The sequence below is a fragment of the Megalobrama amblycephala genome, linkage group LG18 (genome assembly GCF_018812025.1).
Source record: "Megalobrama amblycephala isolate DHTTF-2021 linkage group LG18, ASM1881202v1, whole genome shotgun sequence".
NCBI classification, from domain to species: domain Eukaryota; kingdom Metazoa; phylum Chordata; class Actinopteri; order Cypriniformes; family Xenocyprididae; genus Megalobrama; species Megalobrama amblycephala.
The window spans coordinates 14,724,585-14,747,172 of record NC_063061.1 but is presented as its reverse complement, the minus strand read 5'-3'; the positions used below and the strand labels follow the sequence as shown (position 1 = coordinate 14,747,172).

The 22,588-nt window shown below is 36.9% G+C and overlaps 1 protein-coding gene across 2 annotated transcripts in view; it reads left to right on the top strand.

Moving 5' to 3' along the window:
- Positions 1-22,588, top strand: part of ankhd1 (ankyrin repeat and KH domain containing 1) — a 49,505-nt gene that overhangs the window by 10,528 nt on the left and 16,389 nt on the right. Inside the window, exons 2-4 of one of the 2 annotated variants that reach the window (XM_048166044.1) lie at positions 9,931-10,084; positions 21,469-21,625; positions 21,921-22,068. In XM_048166044.1, coding sequence (XP_048022001.1) covers positions 9,931-10,084; positions 21,469-21,625; positions 21,921-22,068 — 459 coding nt within the window. Of the gene's footprint in view, positions 1-9,930; positions 10,085-21,468; positions 21,626-21,905; positions 22,069-22,588 lie in introns of both variants that reach the window. The other variant, XM_048166043.1, reaches the window with a different exon arrangement.

Here is a 22,588-nt window from a genome sequence, read left to right as displayed (position 1 = left end):
AATTAAAATGTTTGTTTTCTCTATTCAGATTTCAATAATCAAAAACAATCAAACACATTTAATAAATGATTATGGATTAGAAGATGAACAACTTTTATTAATAATTAAAATTCAGAAATTCTGCCTTGACTAATTCTTCTGGCTTTTATTTTTTTAATACAAATGTTATCAAAAATGATGGAAATGAAATTAACTTTTTTTATAATTATTTTGAGAAGTACATTCTATTTAACAATCATAATAAATTTCAGTCAATTTCTTTGAGTTAAAAAGCGGTCTTTTATTTTGACGGGATGTAGTGAAGAGCTTTGATTTTCAGTGTATTTGACAATGGTTTTTCTCAAATAAAATGATGAAATGCTCATTAAGCGCCATCTCAGAGCAACCTTGGATATGTTTGTGTTCATGTCCTCTGATAACGAGCAACGGCAAACACTGAAAAAACAATAAGAGCGTCGCACGTACTTAAGTATATAGTACAGGAAACGGCGCAGCTCATTCACACAGACTGACACGCAAAACAAACAGATATATTTATACAGCCGTCTTTTTGCGCTTTAATATTCACAGACCCCGCCTAGACCATGTCACGATTTTATTTATTGTACAGCTCTGCTTTTGTTTTATTCATCAGTCCAACAAATCGCGCGTTTTTACCTGACATTGCTGCGTTATACTGTACATTCCATTTTCATGACTGGATTCCGGGATTCCCTCTCCATCACGCACATCATACGACCTAAGTTATAAACGGAACATACCTGCATCTACACGGATGGTGTTCTCGAATATAGGTCAACATGTTCGATGCGTTTCCTCCTTTTGCAGGTAGGCCTACTTTGCGCCCGCATTGTTTTTGGATATCTACACTCGAGGACAGCCCCACGTTTGTTTTTCTATATCTAAAGTATTCCCATAATGCAAATTGTAACTTATTTTTCAACGGGGCATAGAGATTAGAGATAGCAACTTCTGTCTCTGACATTGTCTGCTGTATGTGTGGAGCAAGTTTAGAGTGTAGTGAAGTAGAAAGTTGTCTATGCGCAAGTGGAATTCTGCGTCTTATTTTTTTTTTTTTTACAATACCGTAAATAAGCAAATGTACACGATATGATAACCGTACGTGTTCATACCGTGATATATCGTCATACAGGTATATCGTTACAACCCTAACTGTAGCCAAATTCATGACTGAGTAGTAGTATTTTTGTAAAGGTAGCATTTAATTTACAGCATGAACAACTGTTTGTCTATGAACATAGAAGTTTGTTGGTGTTTGTTGAAGTATGCTAACTGGCTAGCGAGGTGCTCTTTGTTTACGTCCTTGATGCAACCAAAAAATGCAACAGAACTATACGTTTAAAAGACATGTACAAACAATAAAATGTACTTACAGTTTGGGGCGATAATCAGCAGCTTCTGCTTTTAAAGTTGGAACTGCTTCATCTTTCAGTAATCGCCATCCAGCATTGAACTCGTGTAGATTCTGGAAGCCATCTTCAGCGGCACATCCAGTGTAGACAATATCACTGATTGTAATTGGTTCTATTATCTTTTGACGCGTCGCGCCGCACGCATCCGGTGTACACAACTTTTCCGCTTTCATTATGCTGCGTGACATGGCCTCGCCCACTTTGTTGCATGTTCCTGGGGCGTGTTTTGCAGGGTTTATGATGTCACCAACCCACGTTGTAGTCCAAACCGGTCGTTTTTGTAGGCATTAAACTGCCATAACTTTAAAAGACAATATCTCCGTTTGCATTAAACGTTCAGCGCTGTAACTTTGCAGATACTGTTTATGCTCAAGCAGCAACATTACACACTAAAGTTAAAAAAGTGAAATCGCGTTGAACCACCCCTTTAAATTTGTAATATTTCACTGTTACAGTTTTAATTTAGTCTGTTTACTTTCAAGCACTTCTGTCCTGATTTCTTTGAGGGGAGGGTATATGGGCGGGTAAATGTATTTTGTTTTTATATTTATTTATTTATTTATTTATTTACAGATCTTTCGACCTAATGGACAAAATAAGCTTGCACAATTTACATATGAATGCGCTCGGAGACGACAGAAAAATGTATTTTTAATTTCTTTTTTGAAAGCTGCAAGACCATAGTGAACGCTGAGTGCGTTTTAGAAATCAGGAAAGGTGAGAGAACATTGTGCTCAGTATGTTTTTCGTTTTCAAACCAAACTTGGGTCTTCAACCGACACAGTTTAAATCCTGTCTGGCTAGCGCGCTTCCCATAATGTGTGGTTAAGTCGGTAGGCGGAGAGTAGGCGTCTTTTGCGGCTGTTGGAACATATTCGACCACGCAAGCGTTTCCACCACGAAAGCAATTCAGTCGAATGCGTTTTTTTTTCTTTTTAAACTACTTCTGGAAGTGGTCAAATGTAGACAAGCTCAAAAGGTTTTACATCCCGTTTTACACATCTGTATTTAGCGTTGTCCACTTGTGATCTGATGGACCAAAACGCATCTTGATACCAGGTGGAAACAGGGCCTTGATCCTTGACCATCATGGGATCTGAGTTCAGTTTAGCTGAGTTGGACCCTTCTTAAATTTTGATGTCCATCACTTTCCAGTGGAAGTTTTAAATGTTGTAGCTTCATTGCTAGGAGATGCTTTGACTCACCACTGTGTATTTATATTATTCTTGACTGTGTTAAAATCTTGTGGCTTATTACTTAATCTAGTAATCACAAATGACTGGAACAGTCATGGAAATTAAGTTTGGGAATCTTGTCTCTTTGTCTTTGTCAAAATCTGCCAAGGGGTAATTAAATATAACAAATCATGTAAAAACTTTCAAGAATATATTACATCAGCATTTGAGAGTCAAATTGCATGACTACAGGGAATCATCTCAAGCGCACTCATTTAATAGTTCATCTATTGACAAAATTATAAAAAAAGATAAATTAGTCAAATTATTGAAAAATATTCAAATCCGGAATGTCAGAATCAGAATGTGTACTTTGTGCATAAAAAATTAGTGGTTCAGCAGATCACAAAACTCACGGTTCGGATCATATCATGGTTATTAAGTCACGGGTCGGATAATTTTTCGGATCAGCACAAAGAAAAAATTGAGGGGTGGGGTAACTTTGCCTACTTTAACTACTCCGATACCACAGCAGAAACTACTAGCCTAACTAATACATTATTAAAGGCAAGTGAACAGACTGTAAAAAGAACACCAATTACAAGCATGGATAAATACAACAAACTTACAAATAAAGTATTAATTTTCGTGTCAGAAATGTAATAATTAAATGTAAAATGACATTGTTCACTGGATGAATTTAATATAGATTAATCTTTGTTAAAGCTGTGTTTTGTTGTTTGATTTACATGACAGACAACAGCAGGTATTTATAGGTTGCTGTCACTTTAAGAGTAAGACCCCATGCACACTCACATCAGATAGATACACATCCGAATTCTCACCTTGTTCACTTAAGACATAACCGAATGTGTTAACGAGAATACTTGCCGAGAGGGTATTTTGACTATTTTGTTCGCGAGCTATCTGAAACGCACCCCTCTCTGTGTGCATGCGAGCCATGTATGTATGTATGTTCGCACGGATAACAGTGTGCGTTACCGAATTAAATCCTCTTTTGCTTCTTCTAGCGCTGGAATGGTTTTATGTCCATTTAATGTGTAAACTACCAAGACAAAACATGTGCAAATGATAACCTTTCACTGTATTGCTGTTAAACGCGCAATTGATCAACAATGATCCGTTTAACCACTATAAAAAAATGTTTTGTTTATTCAAAAACTGGCATTTATTCTCTTTAGCATGTGGTGTGTAGTATTTCACCCTGTTCCCTGATCATTTTGATTTAATTTCAGCGAGTGAAGAATAAATTTATACTCACTCGAGTTATGCATTATGCATGTTATCGTCTCTGACAGACAGCATGTTGAAGCCGCCTTTTTCTCCCTCCTCTTGGAAAGTGATGATGCATTTAAAACATTGATTTTGAATGTGTGATTTTCAAATTATGTGGATTTGAAAAAAAGATGGATCATAAGGTAATATTTATTTTTTAGCCGACAAGTATTTAGTGAAGTGATTGTCCGTGAGTGTGTTATTTCAGTGGTTTTTAGTTGTAACATTCCAACCGACAACCAGCCTAAGGGTTTGACGGATATGATAACGTGCCTAAGGGGTGAACTATGTTTGAATTTTGGGTAATTATAAAACGTACTGGAGACGTAGTTCATTTTGCTTAGTTCATTATACTTATTTTATGGAATGTAGTTTATTTTGTGGTTTAAATAATTTGCATGTTACTCAGAGACCTGCATGTTTGGCTTGTCAAAAATTTTACCTTCAGCTGTCGCCAATTTGTTGACTTGAAAATTGTTTTTTTTTTTTTTACCAGAAAAGTAGTTTTGATGGGTTTTTTTTTTTTTTTGGTCTCTTATAACAAATATATTTATATAAAACCATGAAAATGCAGATTCTGTTGTAAATAATAGTGTGAAAAAAAATCACTTTTTAAAACTGTTGTTCCATTATTACCCTTTTAATCATTTTGAAAATCACCGCCATTACCATGCTTCTGCCTATACTAACAAGCAGCCCAGTTCCTCCCACTTCCTCACAGTGAGGGATGTCCTGCCCTCACTGTGGGTGTTAAGGAAGGTGTGTGGAGAGGTCAAGGGCACAGGGAGAGAAGAGGGAGGGGGGAAACCCGCTGATCAGCTCATCTTAATGCTTACAGTAATTCCTCAAAAGCTCAGGGCCTAAATAGCACGCAGCTTTTTCTCCCAGCTGCGTTTGAGAGGGGTGGGCGTAGTGGCTGATGTGAACTTTGTGACTAGTGCCCTCATTTGTGTTAATTACCTGTCCCTGTTCAAGGGGACGGGCCATGTGCTGCTGCACATAATAGACTTTTTAATGCCTTAGTCACTAAGAAAATTCACTCTTTGTAAATGCATGTTAAAGATCTTATTGTGAACAATTCATCCATTTATGTGTTTGCTATGCAATGTTAAATCACTATGATTACATGTGCACCAATAATGTGGTTATTTTTAATAATCAGAATTATCAGATTGCAGTAAGATCAAATTGCAGTAAGATATTTACATGACATGAGCAAACTTACTTAGTTTAAACATTTGCCAACAATGTAAAACATTTATGTGTATTAAATATGTTGTCTGTCTGTCTCGCATAAGTGCCAAGGACCGGGCGAAGCGATTACGCAAGATGGATGAATGACCAAATAAAAAGAATGTTATGCCTGATAGCACAAAAAAAAAGTTAATAAAAGCGCTGTATACCAAACTCAATTTGGTACTGACACACAGACCGATGTCAGACTGGCTGTGGATTCTGTGCATGCGTTTGCCATCTGTCCGCGCGCGAGTATACTGAAATGTGTTCTATTACTAGGCTTATTTCCCTTGAATGGTCAAATACACATATAATCATGCCTAAATGTTCATATTGGCAATTACGTCTTGAGTGAACAAGTTTGGGACGTGTGTCAGTTAGGGGTGTAACGATATCACAAACCGAACCGAAAGATCGCGATACACCACCCACGATACGAATCGCGGAACTCTCGTGGCGTACCGCGGTACTCTCACGCCTCCTGCTGCCCATTGTTGAGGTAAATGTCACTTATCTCTAACTAACTAATCTATTAATTTAATCAATTTTCTTTGCATACATTTGATTAAATTGCATTAGTAACGACTAATTAGAGCTTTTTAAATGCTGTTCTAAATATTATATTCCAAAGTTCATGTTTTCCAAGTGCATGTCATGTCACGTGACTTGGGAGTGAGCGTCACACGCAGGATGGCTGCTCCGCCTGAGATTGCAGATCCCCTGGACAGATTTAAGTCTCTTGTGTGAGAACATTTTGGTTTTCCAGTGGAGTACAGGAATGGAATTCGTGTCATAGACAAAGCACACACAATCTGTCGTAACTGTTTCACAAAACTTACTTATATGACAGGAAACACGTCTAATATGCAAGCGCATCTCCGGAGACATCAGCCCAACATTGATATTAGCGGCAAACGTAAGAAGCCTCAAAAGCAGGCAAAAGAAGCAAACTTTTCCCACTGCCTTCAGAATAGTTAACTCGCTCAAACAATTACAAAGGCAATAGGTGTTTTCATGGCACTAGATATGCAGCCGTTTTCTGTTGTTGAGAATGACGTATTCACGCATTTGCTAAGTGTCGGAGCCCAGATACCGATTACCGAGCCGACCGCATTTCAGTCAGAATGTGCTGCCTCACTTTTACAGCGAAGTAAAAGCCAATCTAGTCGAGGACCTGAAGCAATGCTAAATTCATTGCTTTAATTCCGGGCGGGTGGATCTATGCAACTCAGTTTTTCATGACGATCACGGCGCAATACATTACTAAGTTTATTTTTGACTAGTTTTGGAGTTATTTATTTAATTTGAATTAACTCCGTTAAGCTGACTGTACTAAAGAGATAAATGTTTTATTCTGACTATTCTACATTGGAAGTATTTATTTCATTTTTTTTTTTTTTTTTTTACTCCGGTATGCTGACTGCACTAAAATTGTGAAGCCAAAGTAAATAAAGAAAAAGTCAAGTTATTTTTGTTATTATTAAGTTAAGTGAATATTGTTCCTTAGCATTGCTGGTAAAATGAACCCTACCCCCACAGCGAACCGAACCGAACCGTGGCTCCAAAACCGTAAACCGAACTGAACCGTGCCATTGGTGTATCGTTACACCCCTGGTGTCAGTGCATCTGTGCATTAGGCCTATTGTAGGTCTTAAAGTGAAAGCAACCTAATATCCGCTCCTGTCTGTGTTGTTAATGTCAATCAAACTACAACAATGGGTAAAAATGTTTTTTTAAAGATACACTGCTTTATGTTGTATTTATTTGTCCTATTGTCATTTGTTTATAAGTTCTTAATAGTGACCGTTTACTTTAGTTGATTTTTTATAACCGATACCGATACCGATTATTTGCATGTTTATGTACCCGATAACCGATATGCAGAACCGATATTTATTTACTGTTATACTTCTGTTTTTGACAATTATTACAACACAAATGAGCTGAACAAACCATTTTATTTATAAAAATCACTCCCTCCTTGCATACAAAAAAAACTTTATATTTATACACAAATAAATAGAGGGGTCTGAGTCCAAAAAATTAAAGTGCAATTAACTAAATAATGGTTATGTAGTAAATCAAATGATTATATAATCTAGGGTGTTTAAACGAGATAATCTTGTCAAAAATTTCATGCAGTGGCCGTGCTTGAGGCTTCCTGATCATCAACCCATTCAGGTGCTGAGCAATATGAACAAACTTTTTTTTCCGAGACTATATAAAGTTAAACAGCACTTGTCAGTTGGCATTTTATGATCTAAATTTAATCTAACGTTAAATCATGAAATGCCAACTGACAAAGTGCTGTTTGACTATAACTTAATCAACCGCGATCGCGCATGGAGATAATAAATAATTAATTTCCACAAAGCGGTAGGCTATATTTATATGTGTATTAGCGAAGTAATTGTTATGTAGTAAATGATAATATAATCTAGGGTGTTTAAACAAGATAATCTTGTCAAAAGTTTCATTCAGTGGCCGTGCTTAAGCCTCCTGATCATCCGTCAGTTGCTAAGCAATATGAACGAACTTTTTCTTCTAGACTAATGGTGAGCAAATGCAACAGATAGAGAATTAAATTCAGCGCTTTTATTTTCAACATGCACTCATTCATGTCTGTTTTATTTAATTCATGTAAAGTTACGTCTTTATTGGGGCAGGACATGACGAATTACACTACGTGACTCAATGAGTTCGTCTCAATTGTTTAGAAACATGCTGCATAAATTAACTATATCAGGAATTTATGTCTCAGATCTCATTTGTGCATATCTGTTATGTTAAATAAAGTTGATTAATTAAAGCAAACCAAGTAGAACATATACTTTACCTGTGCATTGAGTTGTTGTTGACTGATCATCTCAGACGCCCGGGCTGCAATGGCGGAAATCTCAAAACGGCCACAAGATGGCGCCGTAAAATCGGCGAATCCGATATTACAAAACCGATACCAGATTATGGAAAAATGCTTAAATATCGGGAAAAATATCGGTAAACAGATATATCGGTCGATCACTAGTTTACTTGATTACTTAATTTCCTAATTTCTGTTTTTACTTGTACAACTGCTTATTGCTATGGTTTGCTTATAAGATTTTGGTCATATTTCCCACCTAAGTGATCATGTTATTTATAGCACACCACTGGACTAGCCCTTTTTTTGGTGAGATGCCAAAATAATCAAGATTTATGCTTTATATTTTTTGTCATGTGTGAGTATTGTGCATGTAACGTAAATGTGGTATCCTAATTATGAAACAAAAAAACCTTCTTGGAAGGTTTTAAAAAATAACGACTTTATTCAACAATTTCTTCTCTTCCCTGTCAGTCTCCTATGCAGTTGACGTAGTGAACACAGTGCAGCGCTTCCGTGTTTACGTCCACACACCGGCTCAGTATTGGCGATGCTCTTCATGTTAGCGGCACAACGCATGCATGTGATGCTGATGCAGAAGCGCTGCACTGCGTTCACTACGTCAACTGCATAGGAGACTGACAGGGAAGAGAAGAAATTGTTGAATAAAGTAGTTATTTTTGTTTTGTTTTTGCACACAAGTATTCTTGTCGCTTTGTAAAATTTCAGGTTGAACCACTATGTGATCATAATCCATGTGACTACAGTAGACGATGGCTTTAGTACCTTTCTGGACCTTGATAGTGGTAATTGCTGTCTATAGAGGAATTGGAGAGCTCTCGGATTTCATCAATAATATCTTAATTTGTGTTCTGAAGATGAACAAAGTTCTTATGGGTTTAGAATGACATGAGGGTGAGTAATTAATGACAGAAATTTCATTTTTGGGTGAACTAACCCTTTAAAGCGTTTGCATCCAAACAGAAGTATTCTTTTGGCTTAAGCATGCTTTTGTGAACTCTGCAGTCGGTCCGGCCTCACTCTGCAGTCAGCTGCTAAGGTGAAGCGCCTTGTCAAACCACACGTACAGAAAGCATGGGTTGTATACACGGGTCACACTTTGTGTTCAAAGACAGCTGAACAGTGCGAAAGAATGTAGGAGATCTCTACAAAGAATGTAGGGGACTCGAGACGTGTGATTTAAGGCTGAACTACTTTCAAATTGACACGGTTTAAAAAAAAAATACAGCAAAAATTCTACCAAAGACGTTTTTGTTCCACGTGTTTACAAAATTAATAATAGCTCAAATGCAATATAACAACATGTCTACCTTGGACAGATTGCCAAATATTTGTGGCCTATAAGTCTATATTGTACCAATGGTATGGGCATATGTTGATTGTCATGTTTATTCAGTGCTTTGTCTACGAAGAACTTTTCTCAGCAAATGTTTATATGCCAATTAATCAGATTTAAATACATGCAATGTCATTCATTCAACTGGAAGTTTGACTAAAGTTGTGACTAAATGGTTTCTTTACCAGGAACAGTTGCTTTGCTGGTATCAGTTGAGGGTAGGGTTTATTTTTTGTCTAATGGTCACTGCAGGATCAGTGTGAGGGTCTTGTATCATTTCAGCACTTCTGATGTATGATATAGTCACACTGTGGAGTCACTGTGTTCATTGGAGCAGACCATATTAATTTTTGACAAGTCAGACTACAGTCTGCAGATTCTGATAGATACAAATGTTGGCCATTATATGCAAGATAATCTTTTTAAAACCAGATTTCCAAATGGAAATTGTTTGAAGTTGCTTTTTAAGTTTATTTTACTGTATAGAAATGTGTACAAGACCGAAACCTTTTCTTTTCTTGTTTGGTAAATAATGTAAGCAGACCGTGGCTGACACTGACTCTTTCCATGCAGGTGGAATCGTTCATACTAGACCAGGAGGATCTGGATAACCCCGTACTAAAGACAGCTTCAGAGCTTCTCCTATCCAGCGCAGCAGACGGAGCTGACCTCAGAACAGTAGACCCAGAAACACAGGCCCGGCTTGAGGCATTACTAGAAGCAGCAGGTACATCCTCCGGCCAACCCTGATGTGATCGCATTAAGCCTAATGATTTATCCTGTGTCTCTGCATGCATGTGCTCACACTTGTTTGTTTAACATGTCTTCACAGTGCTGAGCATGAGACGTGCTTTTGGTTCTTGTGTTTTAGGTTTTAGATCAAAATGCTACAGAGATCCTTCAAATGGCTTTTTGTTGGTTATTTTTTTGTTGCCACAAAAATCCTCACAGAATCATAAATATATTTATAAATTGCAATTAGGACTGCAACAACTAACTAATTATAATCAATAAAAATTTTTTTTAAAAAAGTCAGCGATAAATTTGACTGTTCACAGGGAACCTTTCTGTAAAAATAAATAAATAATGCATTTACTACTGTTCAAATGTTGGGGGTTGGTCAGATTTATTTTTTAAAGTGCACTTTTTTTTGCTATATTAAAGGTTCCTAATTTTGTTTTGGATGTCTACAGTAGGTACTGTAGGTTTACATTAGGGGTGTAACAGTACACACAACTGTATAGGGAGCCCTTATTTGCACATTACAATAATATTAAAGGTTAACAACGGAGCCCAAACTATTAGCCTAAATTCTTTTGATATTTATTTTTAGATATAATAAATAAACCTCATAAAACAATTATGTTCCACAGCTCTACGAAAATGGCATAGAATATCAATATTTATCAAGGTATCATATTGAAATTAGAAATTCCAGAATTTTGACAACACTACATTGCAGCACTACCTCTTTTCTCACATTGTATGAAACAGCTCAAATAAGGATCTCTCTAAACCCCTTCTTTCCGAGAGCCTACTCTGCTCTGGTCAGATGGCCCAGTCTGTTGTGATTTGGTCTACCGCTTACAGTCCGTATCGGAAACAAAATGCCCTTTACCCTAACTGAATTTTCAGCTTTTATGCACAGTGATATGATCAGTATCAATGGTGCTGGTTTTACCGTATCAATTCAAGGCCAAGTCCTCATCCTTTGAAAATGCTTGCACAGTTGATTTGTAATGCAGAAAACAGTTGTTGTTGTTTGATAAACATTAACAGGTATTTATAGGCTGCTGTCACTTTAAGAGGGAATGCATGGATCAAGTATTCTGTTACATGTGTTTTCTTTCTCATCTGTTAACATTCAGTTAAGACATAACCAACAGTGTTTATGTTAAGGGTGCTCTGATTTTTGGACGATCACTGATCGTCGATGAAAGGAAGCAGTATCTGCCGATACGATCACCGATACTGATCTTTTTGAAGCCTTCTTTTTATATTCTAGAATTACTTATAGGGATGCTCCAATCAGGATTTTTACAGACATTGATTCAGGGCCTAAATTTCTATTTTGACAACTGTCTTTCTTTTTTTTTACTGAACACAGCACATATTAGGGGTGGGATGGTTCAGATTTCTCACGGTTCGCTTTGTATCACAGTTTTAGTGTCACGGTTTTGGTACAGTTTGGTATGTGCTATGTTCAGCAAAAAATAGGACAATTGTCAAATAAAGATAAAGAAAATAAAAACAAATAATTGAACTACAAGAAACGGCACAAATAAATACATGAGAGCTAAGATACAAATAAAATAAACAATGCTTTACAGGTTTTTCAGGTGTCTAACAGCTTTCAGATACAGAGATTGAATAAAGTAATCAAATATAAAATAACACTTTATATAAACTTCTTTGAATAATTAAATAAAGTTGAAACATTATTGAAGTTACAAAAGCTATTCAGTTGAGTGCTTTGTCATTTGATTAACATTAAAACTCTGAGAGCAGGAATATGTCCCTTCAAGTCCCTGTCCCCTGTCCCTTTAAGACATAATTTAAGACAAAGATCCAGTACACTGATACTGATACACATGCGTTGTCTGTCTCATTTTTCTCCTAAGACATACAGTGTTTGTTAGGATACTCGCTAAGATGGACATGTTGACATTTTTTTTGTGAATTTGTCCGTTTAGGTGCAAGACTTAAAAGAGAATTTGCGCAAGAGTATTTGCGTGCTGTGACGCAGCTCTTCATAAACGCGCTTCGGATGAGTACACACAAATCTCCTCACAGCTCACAGTGAGTTCTCTTTCACGTCTGAATGAATGTTTAAATTAGCAAGGTTTAAATGAGTTTCGATTTAACACAGATAGCAATGTGAGATGTTCAGGTCTCACCTGCGCTCGCGTCGCGCGCTATCAACACCCGGGTGATGACGGTGTAAATGACTGGTCATAGAGCTTTCAGCACATCATTGAACATTTGTTTACAACGAGTGACTGTACATACATTAGCCGAATCCGTCTGTCTGTTTTGCACATTGTTTTCAACAAACCATTTTATAGATGCGTCGTCAAATTTGGGATGAACCGTGGCGCAAGTGCGTGCCGAACCCTGGATGGAGGACCGAACGGTTCTCTCTCTCTCTTTCTCTCTCTCTCTCTCTCTCTCTCTATATATATATATATATATATATATATATATATATATATATATATATATATATATATATATATATATATATATATATATATATATATATATATATATATATATATATATATCACCTAAATGTTTGATCATTCTTTTAACAATGGGGCAATTGCACAATAGCTTACACACAGCACAAGCCCTGTTTTCAAACTCTGAACACAAAGTCAACAGTCAGTAATAAAATAAGAACAAATAAACAGTTTACAAGCAGTAGCACAAATAAATAAAATAGAATAAAGATACAAATAAAATAAACGGTGCTTTAAGTTTTGTTTTTTCTTTTCATATAGGTCTAACAGTAGTATTAAGGTAAGAAATACTAAAATTCAAGAAATCAAATGTAAAATAATACTGGATGGTCTTTGAATTAATTAAATACAGATTAATCCTTACACTCAAGATAACAAATTAGTCATTCAAGATCAGTGAGTGTCATTAATGTTAAACAACAAAAGACAAAGAAAAAAATCTTGTGATAGCAGCCAGATTATTAGGCTGCTGTCACTTTAAGACCTACATGGATCAAATATAGGCTACTGTCACACAACTTTCTCAATTGTTCACTTAAGACAGAACCGACTGTTTACGTGCATACTTGTCAAGATGGTAATTTATACATTTGTGTGTGTTTGACCATTTAAGTGCAATTTGGTACTCGCAAGCTGTTTGTGAGGCGGTATTATGTGTGTGCTCTTTAAGTGTGCATAAGCACACCATCTCTTGGAGAGCGTGCAAGTGCTGAGTGGTTTAAACTAGAGATGCACCGATTGATCGGCCAGGAATCGGAATAGGCTGATTTTCCTCATGATCGGCCCGGATCGGTGATCGGCCGATGAGTCTCTCTTCTTACCGATTCCAAGCCGATCTTTTTTTGTTACCAGCGGCACAGGCAATAACGTCAAATGCGCGTTCCCGCTCTCTTCTCTGTCACGGTGAATTGTCACACATCTGCGTGGGTGCCTACACTCTCTCTCTCTCACTCGCCTCATTCGCTCCGGTTAAATAGTGCTTACTGCGCATAATTTTAGTCATTCCCGCAGGTTTTGCGGTCACACCGAAAGCGCGCGCTCCACTGATCTATATTAGTGAAGCGAACAAGCCACGCTCAGTCTCAAACAGAGATAGAAGTCAAACAGACTCACAAGTACCAAAATAAGCGCCTTCCTGCGCTCAAACTGTCAGATACATACACAAGTATGTCAAAACCAGCGGCACAGGCAATCTTGGCGAGTATACAGATAAACTCTGTCAGTTTTGAATTATAAGTTTTGTCAGTCTGTTAAACACAGTTCATAAACTCTTAAAGGGACAGCAGTCCAATATTCCTGCTGCTGTCTGTCATGTTAATCAAAGAACAAAAGACAAAGAAAATCAGTTTCAGCTCTTGACTGAATATGTTTTATAACTTTAATGGTAAGAATTGATCTGTATTAATATTTACAATAAAGACTACAGAAATTAAGGTAACCAATGTAAAATTATACTGAATGTGTCATTTTACATTTGATTACTTTAATTTCTGTAGTATTTCTTACCTGAATAGAAACCCAGTTAACCCAAAAAACTTAGTTTCATAGCTCTCTTTATTCTATTACATTTATTTGAGCGGTTTATATTTTATTACTGACTTTTACTTGTTTTTTTTTTTATGAAAATAAAACTTTGCATTGAAGAAAAGTAGATTTTTGTTTGTATATGTTGTCAATTATAGTTCTTAGAAAGAAAATCAGCAAAAATCGGTATCGGCCGATCTCACTAACAAAAAATCGGAAATCGGAATCGGCCAAGAAAATTGCAATCGGTGCATCTCTAGTTTAAACACGCCAAGACTTAAAAAGAAATCCATTTAAGAAATTATAAACTTATTGACGATGCGACACTGCCTCGATTGTGCAAGTGACAATTCCTGTGTCAACTGTGCAGCATGCAGCTCGCTTATAGTGCAGACGATGTGGTGATGTGAAGCCATTTGCACATTTTGAGAGGAAAAGCGAAATTCACTCATGCTGTTTGTGAAATTTTGTCTCCACAGAAAGTTTTCAAATTATTTGTAAGTTATTTAATAAAGAAATATGAATTTTACTTCACCTTCAGCATTATAACCACCGCGCCGGACAGAGATTGAGATGGTGCTGCTGCTGCATTTCATGCCAAACCACTCATGGCAGACATGCCTCTTATGCGTCGTCAGCATGAGATTGGTTTTTGAGATCAGCCTTTATAGAGGGTGCTGATCAAACTTCCCAGAGCGATTATTGGCCGATAGCGATCGGTAGCCGTTCTATCGGAGCAACCCTAGTTTATAATCGTCAAGATAGGCATTGACATAAATTTGTTGTGTGTAAATTTGTTCCCGTTCAAGTGCAAGAAGACGTGAAAGAGAACTCAATTCATTACTCGTGAGCTGTTGTCTCTGTTCGTGCACACAACGAACTGTCTTGGCTTTCTGTGTGCACAGTAGGGTTGCGCGGTATACTGGAACTGGAAAAAATGACGGTATATGTTTTACTTCAAACTGTATGATGATATGATTTTGCTCATTTTAGTACATGCGTTTGACACGCTAGAACCAATGATGTTTAGATCTCATAATATTTGCACTTAAGTTTAGGTAGGTCTAACAGAAGTATTCACGTACAGAAGTAATACAGAAATTGAATAAAATAATCAAATGTAAAATACTCTGAATAGTCTTCCCTGTTAATATATTAAATCCTTACAATTAAAGTTACAAAAGTTATTTAGTGACAGACAGCACCATGTATTAGGCTATTAATACTATTACTATCACTATTAATACTATTACGTGTGCATGCGTTGTTAGTATGAGCACAAAGAAAATGGTCTCTCAAAGAGCTCCCAAGTACTACTGTCTGAATGATATAAAATACCTTGGATGTTCAAATTGGCAAGGTTTAAAAAGATGTGGGCAAGTGATTTCTGTCAGCTGTCCCAAAATGCAGGCGAACATGTATCTCAGCACGCAGCTCACTTATGTAGTGCAGGCGTGATGTCTTTTGAGGCCAGGAGCAATTTGCTCATTTTGAAAGATAGAGGCTAGAGACAGAGTATTGCTGAAATTCTCACAAAAAAGTTCTCAAATTAGTGATTTGATAATCTGTGTTGATTAATTTGCTAATAAACATTTGAGAGAATGCGTAACATTATGCACAATAGCCATGTCAAAATTTAGAACACTATATGGTATCGATTTAATACAGATACTACGGTATTAGATTGTGGTACCGTACCGAAGCCAAAATTGTGGTATGGTGCCATCCCTAGTGCACAGAAAACAGTGCTTACTGTAGTACACACACTGAATTGAGTTGTTTCATGTCTTGTGCTTGAACCTAAATGGTTAAAAATCACTTGAATGTTTAAATTGACAAGGCTTAAAAACACGTGCTAATGATACACTTTTGTGTCAGCTGAGCACTGGCACAATCTGGCAAGTGACTATTCCGTCAACTGTCCCGAGCTTCTTTTACACTGGCCCCATGCCATCGGGTAGTCCTTATTGTCAAGCCCTGCATTCACAAACGGCTATATTACATGCTGGATGAAAGGTAATATTCGAAAAAACATAATAGGGGCACTTTAATCTCATTAAATCTCATTCTCACCAAGGCTGGGGATTTTATTTATTTGTTAAAATATTGTAATATTGTGAAATGTTTTCTATGTAAATATATTTTAAATTGTAATTTTAAGCTGAATTTCAGTTCAGTCTTTAGTGTCACATGATCCTTCAGAAATCATTCTCATGTGTTGATTTGCTGCTGAAGAAATATTTCTTATCAATGTTGAAAACATTTGTTGACTTGATTTGATTTGTTTTTTTTTTTGTTTTTTTAAGGATTCATTGAATAGAATGTTCAAAAGAACAGCATTAAATTGATATAGAACTCGTTTGTAAAAATAAATTAGTCACTTAAGATCAATTGAATGCATCCTTGCTGAATAAGTTAATTCACAAAAAGAGAATCTTACTGACCCCAAACATTTGAACAGTATATTTTAAGCCATTTTTTGTTATTTATGTATATTGTTTTACATGTTTAGTTTGCACATTGTTTTGAAAGAGAGCATTGTGCAAGATGAATATCTAATTAAAGAAATAATTGATAGACTGATTGATTTTTCAAAATAAAATAATTAAAAGTATTTGCAAGTTGCAGCGCTAACAAAAAAAGCTTTTATTTTTCAAAACTACACAATGCACAGCCACAATGTTAATTTGTTTTTCCTACATGTAAATTTTATTGTGAACAAAGCAAATGATGGTATCTGGGTCTCTCGGCTAAAAAGCTCACAGTTACAGTATATATAGATCTACTGCTGATTGAGCAGCACAGAGGCTTTTTGAGTTCACACACAGAAATATCTGTATACAGAGAGTTAGTACTTAATATAGCCCTGCAAATCCTTAAAATCTGTTTATTTATACATGCTTCACATCCTGTAGTGTTTTTTGTTCTTATAGCTCACCGTGAGCATACAATTGCTGATGGAATAAGGGTCAGTGTCACATTTGTGTGCACTGTGCAGAGCATTTTATAATTGTTTTTTTTTTTACAATCTAGGAAACTGGTGGCTGATGGTAATTGCCACCAAATTTTGCCATGTTCTGTTGAGCTAGTCTGCGTGTTGTGCCATTGTGTGTTTGTTTGAGATGAGTTGGTTTGGGTGAGGCCCGGCGTGTTAGGCCTGATTCTCTACACCGGCCTGCCCTGCCCCATGAGCGGATAGTTATCTCGCAGAGGAACCAAAGGGGAGATTAGTAGCAACAATGGATTTCCATACAGCAGCAGCAGCATCGCTCATGACTCAGCACTGGTCTTTAGTACACTTGTGTACTGTCTGTGTGCGTGTGTCTTCATCTGTGTCCATGAGCATCTCTATTGCTTTCTCCATCTGTGCAGAGCTTGTGAATGTGTCTTTTTCTGTGTTTGCTTGTTTTTCTGTATGCTTTATTGTTGTCTGTCTTGCACTTAATTGTGCGCACATTATGCTGTTCATAAGTTACCTACTGTTTACTCATGCTTTGACGTGTTTTCATTCCACCTGAATCACACTATTGTGGCTGAACACCTCTATACCACTTGTTTTACCTGCTACCACGAGCATTATCTGTTTTGCGTCATCATAGGAAAGCAAATACTGCTCTTCCTGGTTGAGGTCAAATCCCTTGATCTTTATGTTGCCACTTTACAGTTGGCTAGTGGTCATTTGTTTCAAGATGGAGGGGACCATCCACGCTCAAATACAGCAGTTTTCATGAAAATCCAAGGTGGAATTAAAAACAACCTGCTAATCAAATTTGAGGGTTGGGAATGGTGCATAGCACACACATTTCAAGACATACATAGCCTTTGTTTGACAGAGATTAGAGGTTGACTGATTTATGCCGAAAATAGCCTTTTGAATCTATCAGCAAAAATTAAGACTTTTTTTTGGTATGTTTTGCAAAACCCTGTTTGCTGTGTTTAGATCTGTTGTCATCTTTTATTTTTATCCTCACTATAACACTTTTTTAATTTTAATTAGATAACAAAAACAACATGCAAAAACAAATGCAAGTATAAGGAAACGTGTGCAGAGCCACCATTTTCCAGAACTGTAACCTACCTTGAGTCTCCAGAAGTGCAAGATGTCAGGATCTCAGAGAATCCTAAAAAATGACCCCCACTAAAAATCACATACTGAAGTGTTGTAAAATACAAAAAGACTGAATTTTATTGCCAGGCTGATTGAGAGTGACTCTTGAAGAACCAGCATGACATCCTCTTGTACCACAGTTTAAAGAATTTGTGTTCCAGAATCTGGCAGTAAGTTTTGGAAGATCATTTTTAGTCCATCTCTGCTAGATGGACTTTTCAGGATAGGAGATGGACTAAAAAAGAACTCACAAAACTTGCTCTCTTCAAGGGTCACACGCAATCAGCCTGGCTCTAAAATTCAATCTTTGTATTTTACTACACTTCAGTATGTGATTTTTAAGTGGGGGTAATTTTCAGAATACTTTACCTAACCTTTCGACTGCAGGAACTAGGGTTTAAATGAAGTTCCGGGTAAAAAAAAAAAAAAAAAAAAAAAATCCCCTTCTGAAAGTACCTGCTCGCTAGGTAGTACTTTTTCAAAGTTCCGGAACTTTCAGGGTTGGACTTGGGCGCTGAACATGCTGATTGGTTGTTCACGCAGCATTTTGATTGGTTGACTCCACGCAGTATTTAATTTCAACCATCGTTTTTTTAGTCTGTTGAGGTGCGTGCAGTAAGAGTTGTTTGGTATTCGAATCAACAGTGGAGTTTAAAAAAATTAGGGCTGTCATGATTAATCGCATACAAAATAAAAGTTTGCCTAATATATGTGTGAGTACTGTATACACACATTCATGTGTATATATTTGAGAAATACTTACAAGTATATGTATTTATTTATATTTTTATATCATTTTTTATTATATATAAATAATATTTTGTACATAAATAACAAATTTCTCAAATATATACATAAATATGTGTGTATTTATATATACATAATAATTATACACAGTACTCAGACATATATTAGGCAAACTCAAACTTTTATTTTGTATGCGATTAATCGGTTGACAGCCTTAAAAAACAAACAAAAAAAAAAACACAGATGGACTGACGATGAGGTTCAGGCTTTATTAAGCTTATATGCGGAAGACGAAATCCAGCGGAAACTGGAAAGTCACGCGCAGTCCTACGTCACCAGACTATCTTCACGGTACTTTAGACAGCAACAGGTCTGGGGGGGAAAATGTTCCTGGGACAAATTGTTAAGTCTCTGAGAACCTGACACCTTGCACTTCTGGAGACTCCAGGTAGGTTGCAGTTCTGGAAAAATGGTGGCACTGGAGACTAAAGGGTTCCTAATGGTTTCACAAGAAGTTCTTCAACTTAAATCTTAATTCTTTTGCAGTTAACATGTCTTTCTTCTCCACCTGTTTTTGTCTGACCCTGCTGATCCAATGAGAATTTCGCTGTCCAAAGATAATGCTTTAACTTTGTAATTTCTAGTATTGCATGAGTATTGCACCCTTTTCATGAGCATTTAATAATTTTTGGCTTTTCAGTCTGAGTTTAATGTCTTTTTGGCTCTTTTATCTGTAAAAGAAAACCTGCTTAATAATTATGCACACCTGAATAGAAGGCGTTTTTCACTTCCAGCCTTCATGGGCAATTATATATCACTTATAAATGAAGAAATACAAAATTAATAGTAGTAAAGATGTGGTTTGGAATAGGTAAAATGTGCTTGGGGAAAAAAAATATGATCAAAAAATTATGCACGCACTGTAAATTGCAGCATTCTTGATTGCCAATCGATAGACACAGCACTATTTATTGACAACCATTTATCTCCTTGAAAGCCGCAGGGAGCACAGACATTTCAAATAAAAGTCTGCTGTATTTTGGTCCTTTTTAATGTTAGAAATCATGATGTGCACTAGGGGTGCAACGGTTTAAATTGCTTACGGTTTGGTTTTTATCACGTTTTAGGGTCACGGTTTCGGTACGGTTGGTTATGTGCTATATGTTCAGTGATAAAAAGACTGTCAAATAAAAATAAAGAACAAATAATCAAACTACAAGCAATAGCACAAATACTGTAGAGCGAAGATACAAATAAAATTGTTTTTCAGGTATCTAACAGTAGTTTTCAGGTACAGAAACTGAATAAAGTAGCTAATCAAATGTAAAACAGCATGGCAAATAATCTTCACTGTATAAATTAAAGATTAATAATTAAGTGACTAAAGCTATTCAGTTGAGAGCAATGAGTGGTTTTCTTGTCTTTTGTTGTTTGGTTAACATTAAAAACAGACCACAAGAATGCAAGGGCTGCTGTCATTTTAAGACATAATGCATGATTCAGTACGCTGATTCTGATCTCATGCGTTCTTTCTCAAGTGTTTATGTTCACTTAAGAAAAAAACTTGCCAAGACGGCATGTTGTTATAATTTTTGTGAATTTGTCCGTTCAAGCACAAGACTTGAGAGAGAACTCAATGTTTGTGCACTGTACAGGCGTTTCCGTGTGCACGCGTCGGATGAATGCACAAATCTTCTCACAGCGCTTGCGCACGAGTTCCCCTTCGCGTCTTGCCTTCGAATGTTTAAATTGGCACGGCTTACATAAGTTTAGTTTAAACCATGTGCTGTTCAGGTCTTACCTGCGCCCCGGGTGATGACTGGTCATACAGAGCATACGGCACTCGCATTGAACAAAGTTTAGGAGAAGCCAGAATGCGTATCCATCTACAGAAACATACCTTAGCCTAACTCTTTTTTTTTTTTTTTTTTTTTTCTCTTCCAACAAACCATATTATAGAAGTGTATGCATTGTCAGATATGAGATGAACTGCAGTGCAAGTGTGTGCAGAACGGTACGGTTCGAGAACCGTTTCACCCCTATTGTGCACAGAATCATCTTTATGGGATTTTTATTTTCCCAATATTCTGCATGCCCCATTATTGGCATACCGGGCTATAGAAATACTAAGGAATAACACATTCAATATGGGCTTTAAAAACTAGCGTCCAGTAAACTGCAAATTGACTTTTGTCCCCACCTTAGTTGGTATCAACAAACTGCATTATCGGTCAACCTCTAATAAAAATGTATTTAATGGCAAAATCATTCTTATTTATTTGAGCATTGATAGTGTTATGCCATTCTCTGTGGGAGCTTTGAAATTTAGTTTTAGACATAAGTTAAGACATTACTAAAACTGCATGGTGTGAATTTGGCTAACCGACCGTTGTATTTCCTGTGTGTGAGCGTGTTGGGCCTGCACTAACCATGGATGCGTTTGTTCTTGCTGGATGGCGTGTGGTGCTGGTGTGGGGCTGGATGCTGCAGGCATTGGTAAACTCTCCACTGCCGATGGCAAAGCCTTTGCAGATCCAGAGGTGTTACGCCGCCTGACGTCGTCAGTGAGTTGCGCGCTGGATGAGGCCGCCGCCGCCCTCACCCGCATGAGGGCCGAAAACACACTCAACGCCAGCCAGGCCGACAAGTAGGCATCTTTTCTCACACATACGATTTCTCCTCCTGTGTCCACACATCATGATGCAACACTCATGTTCAACCAGCAAGAATTACTACATTAAGGCTAAAAGCTAAGCAATATTAAATGTTTTAAGCTTTGTCTCAGTCTGAATGTTTAAAGTGCACTTGATATTTGAAACCTCTGTAATTAGACACAAGCAGCTGTATAGGTCTTCTTGTTCCTCCATGAGCTTTGAGTTAGAGTAGTTAGCTTAGCTTCGCCTGCACAGTCGCAGTAATTGTAGTAGTCTGGTTATTTTTAGCCGTAGCCTGGCTGAGGCCTGCTCGGACGGCGACGTGAATGCGGTGCGGAAGCTGCTAGACGAGGGACGCAGCGTCAACGAACACACAGAGGAGGGCGAGAGCCTGCTGTGTCTGGCCTGCTCGGCTGGATACTATGAGCTTGCACAGGTACCGTGTACAGACTCGGACACTTATGCTAGTGTTTTGTGCTACCAAACTTCCAAGCTTGAAGCTTTCCTTTCAGTTGCTGACAGCCAAAACAACTCCTTGTCAAATGCATAAATGATTCATAAAAATAAATTGAATGATTAAAATCAAATGAATAATTGAAATGTTAAGTTAAGGATGTGTGTGTAATTTCAGCACTTAAATCAGCATTGAACTAAATTAGGGGGAAAAAAAATATTTTAAAATAAATTTCAGAAACATTTCCCTTCTGCCATATTATTTATTTATTTATTTATTTATTTATTTATTTATTATTTTTAAGACAAACAGGTAGTTAGCAAATCTCAACTGTGTGATTGTTTTTTTTCATCACAAAATGTAAAGCTGTTAATTGCACAGCTCTATATATAAAGTTGGAAGTATATTTTGTCCAACTTTATCCACATACATTCTGTACACTCAAAGAGGGCGATATATACTGAATAGCAGATCTCAGTTGCTTGTATTGTAAGTGCTATAC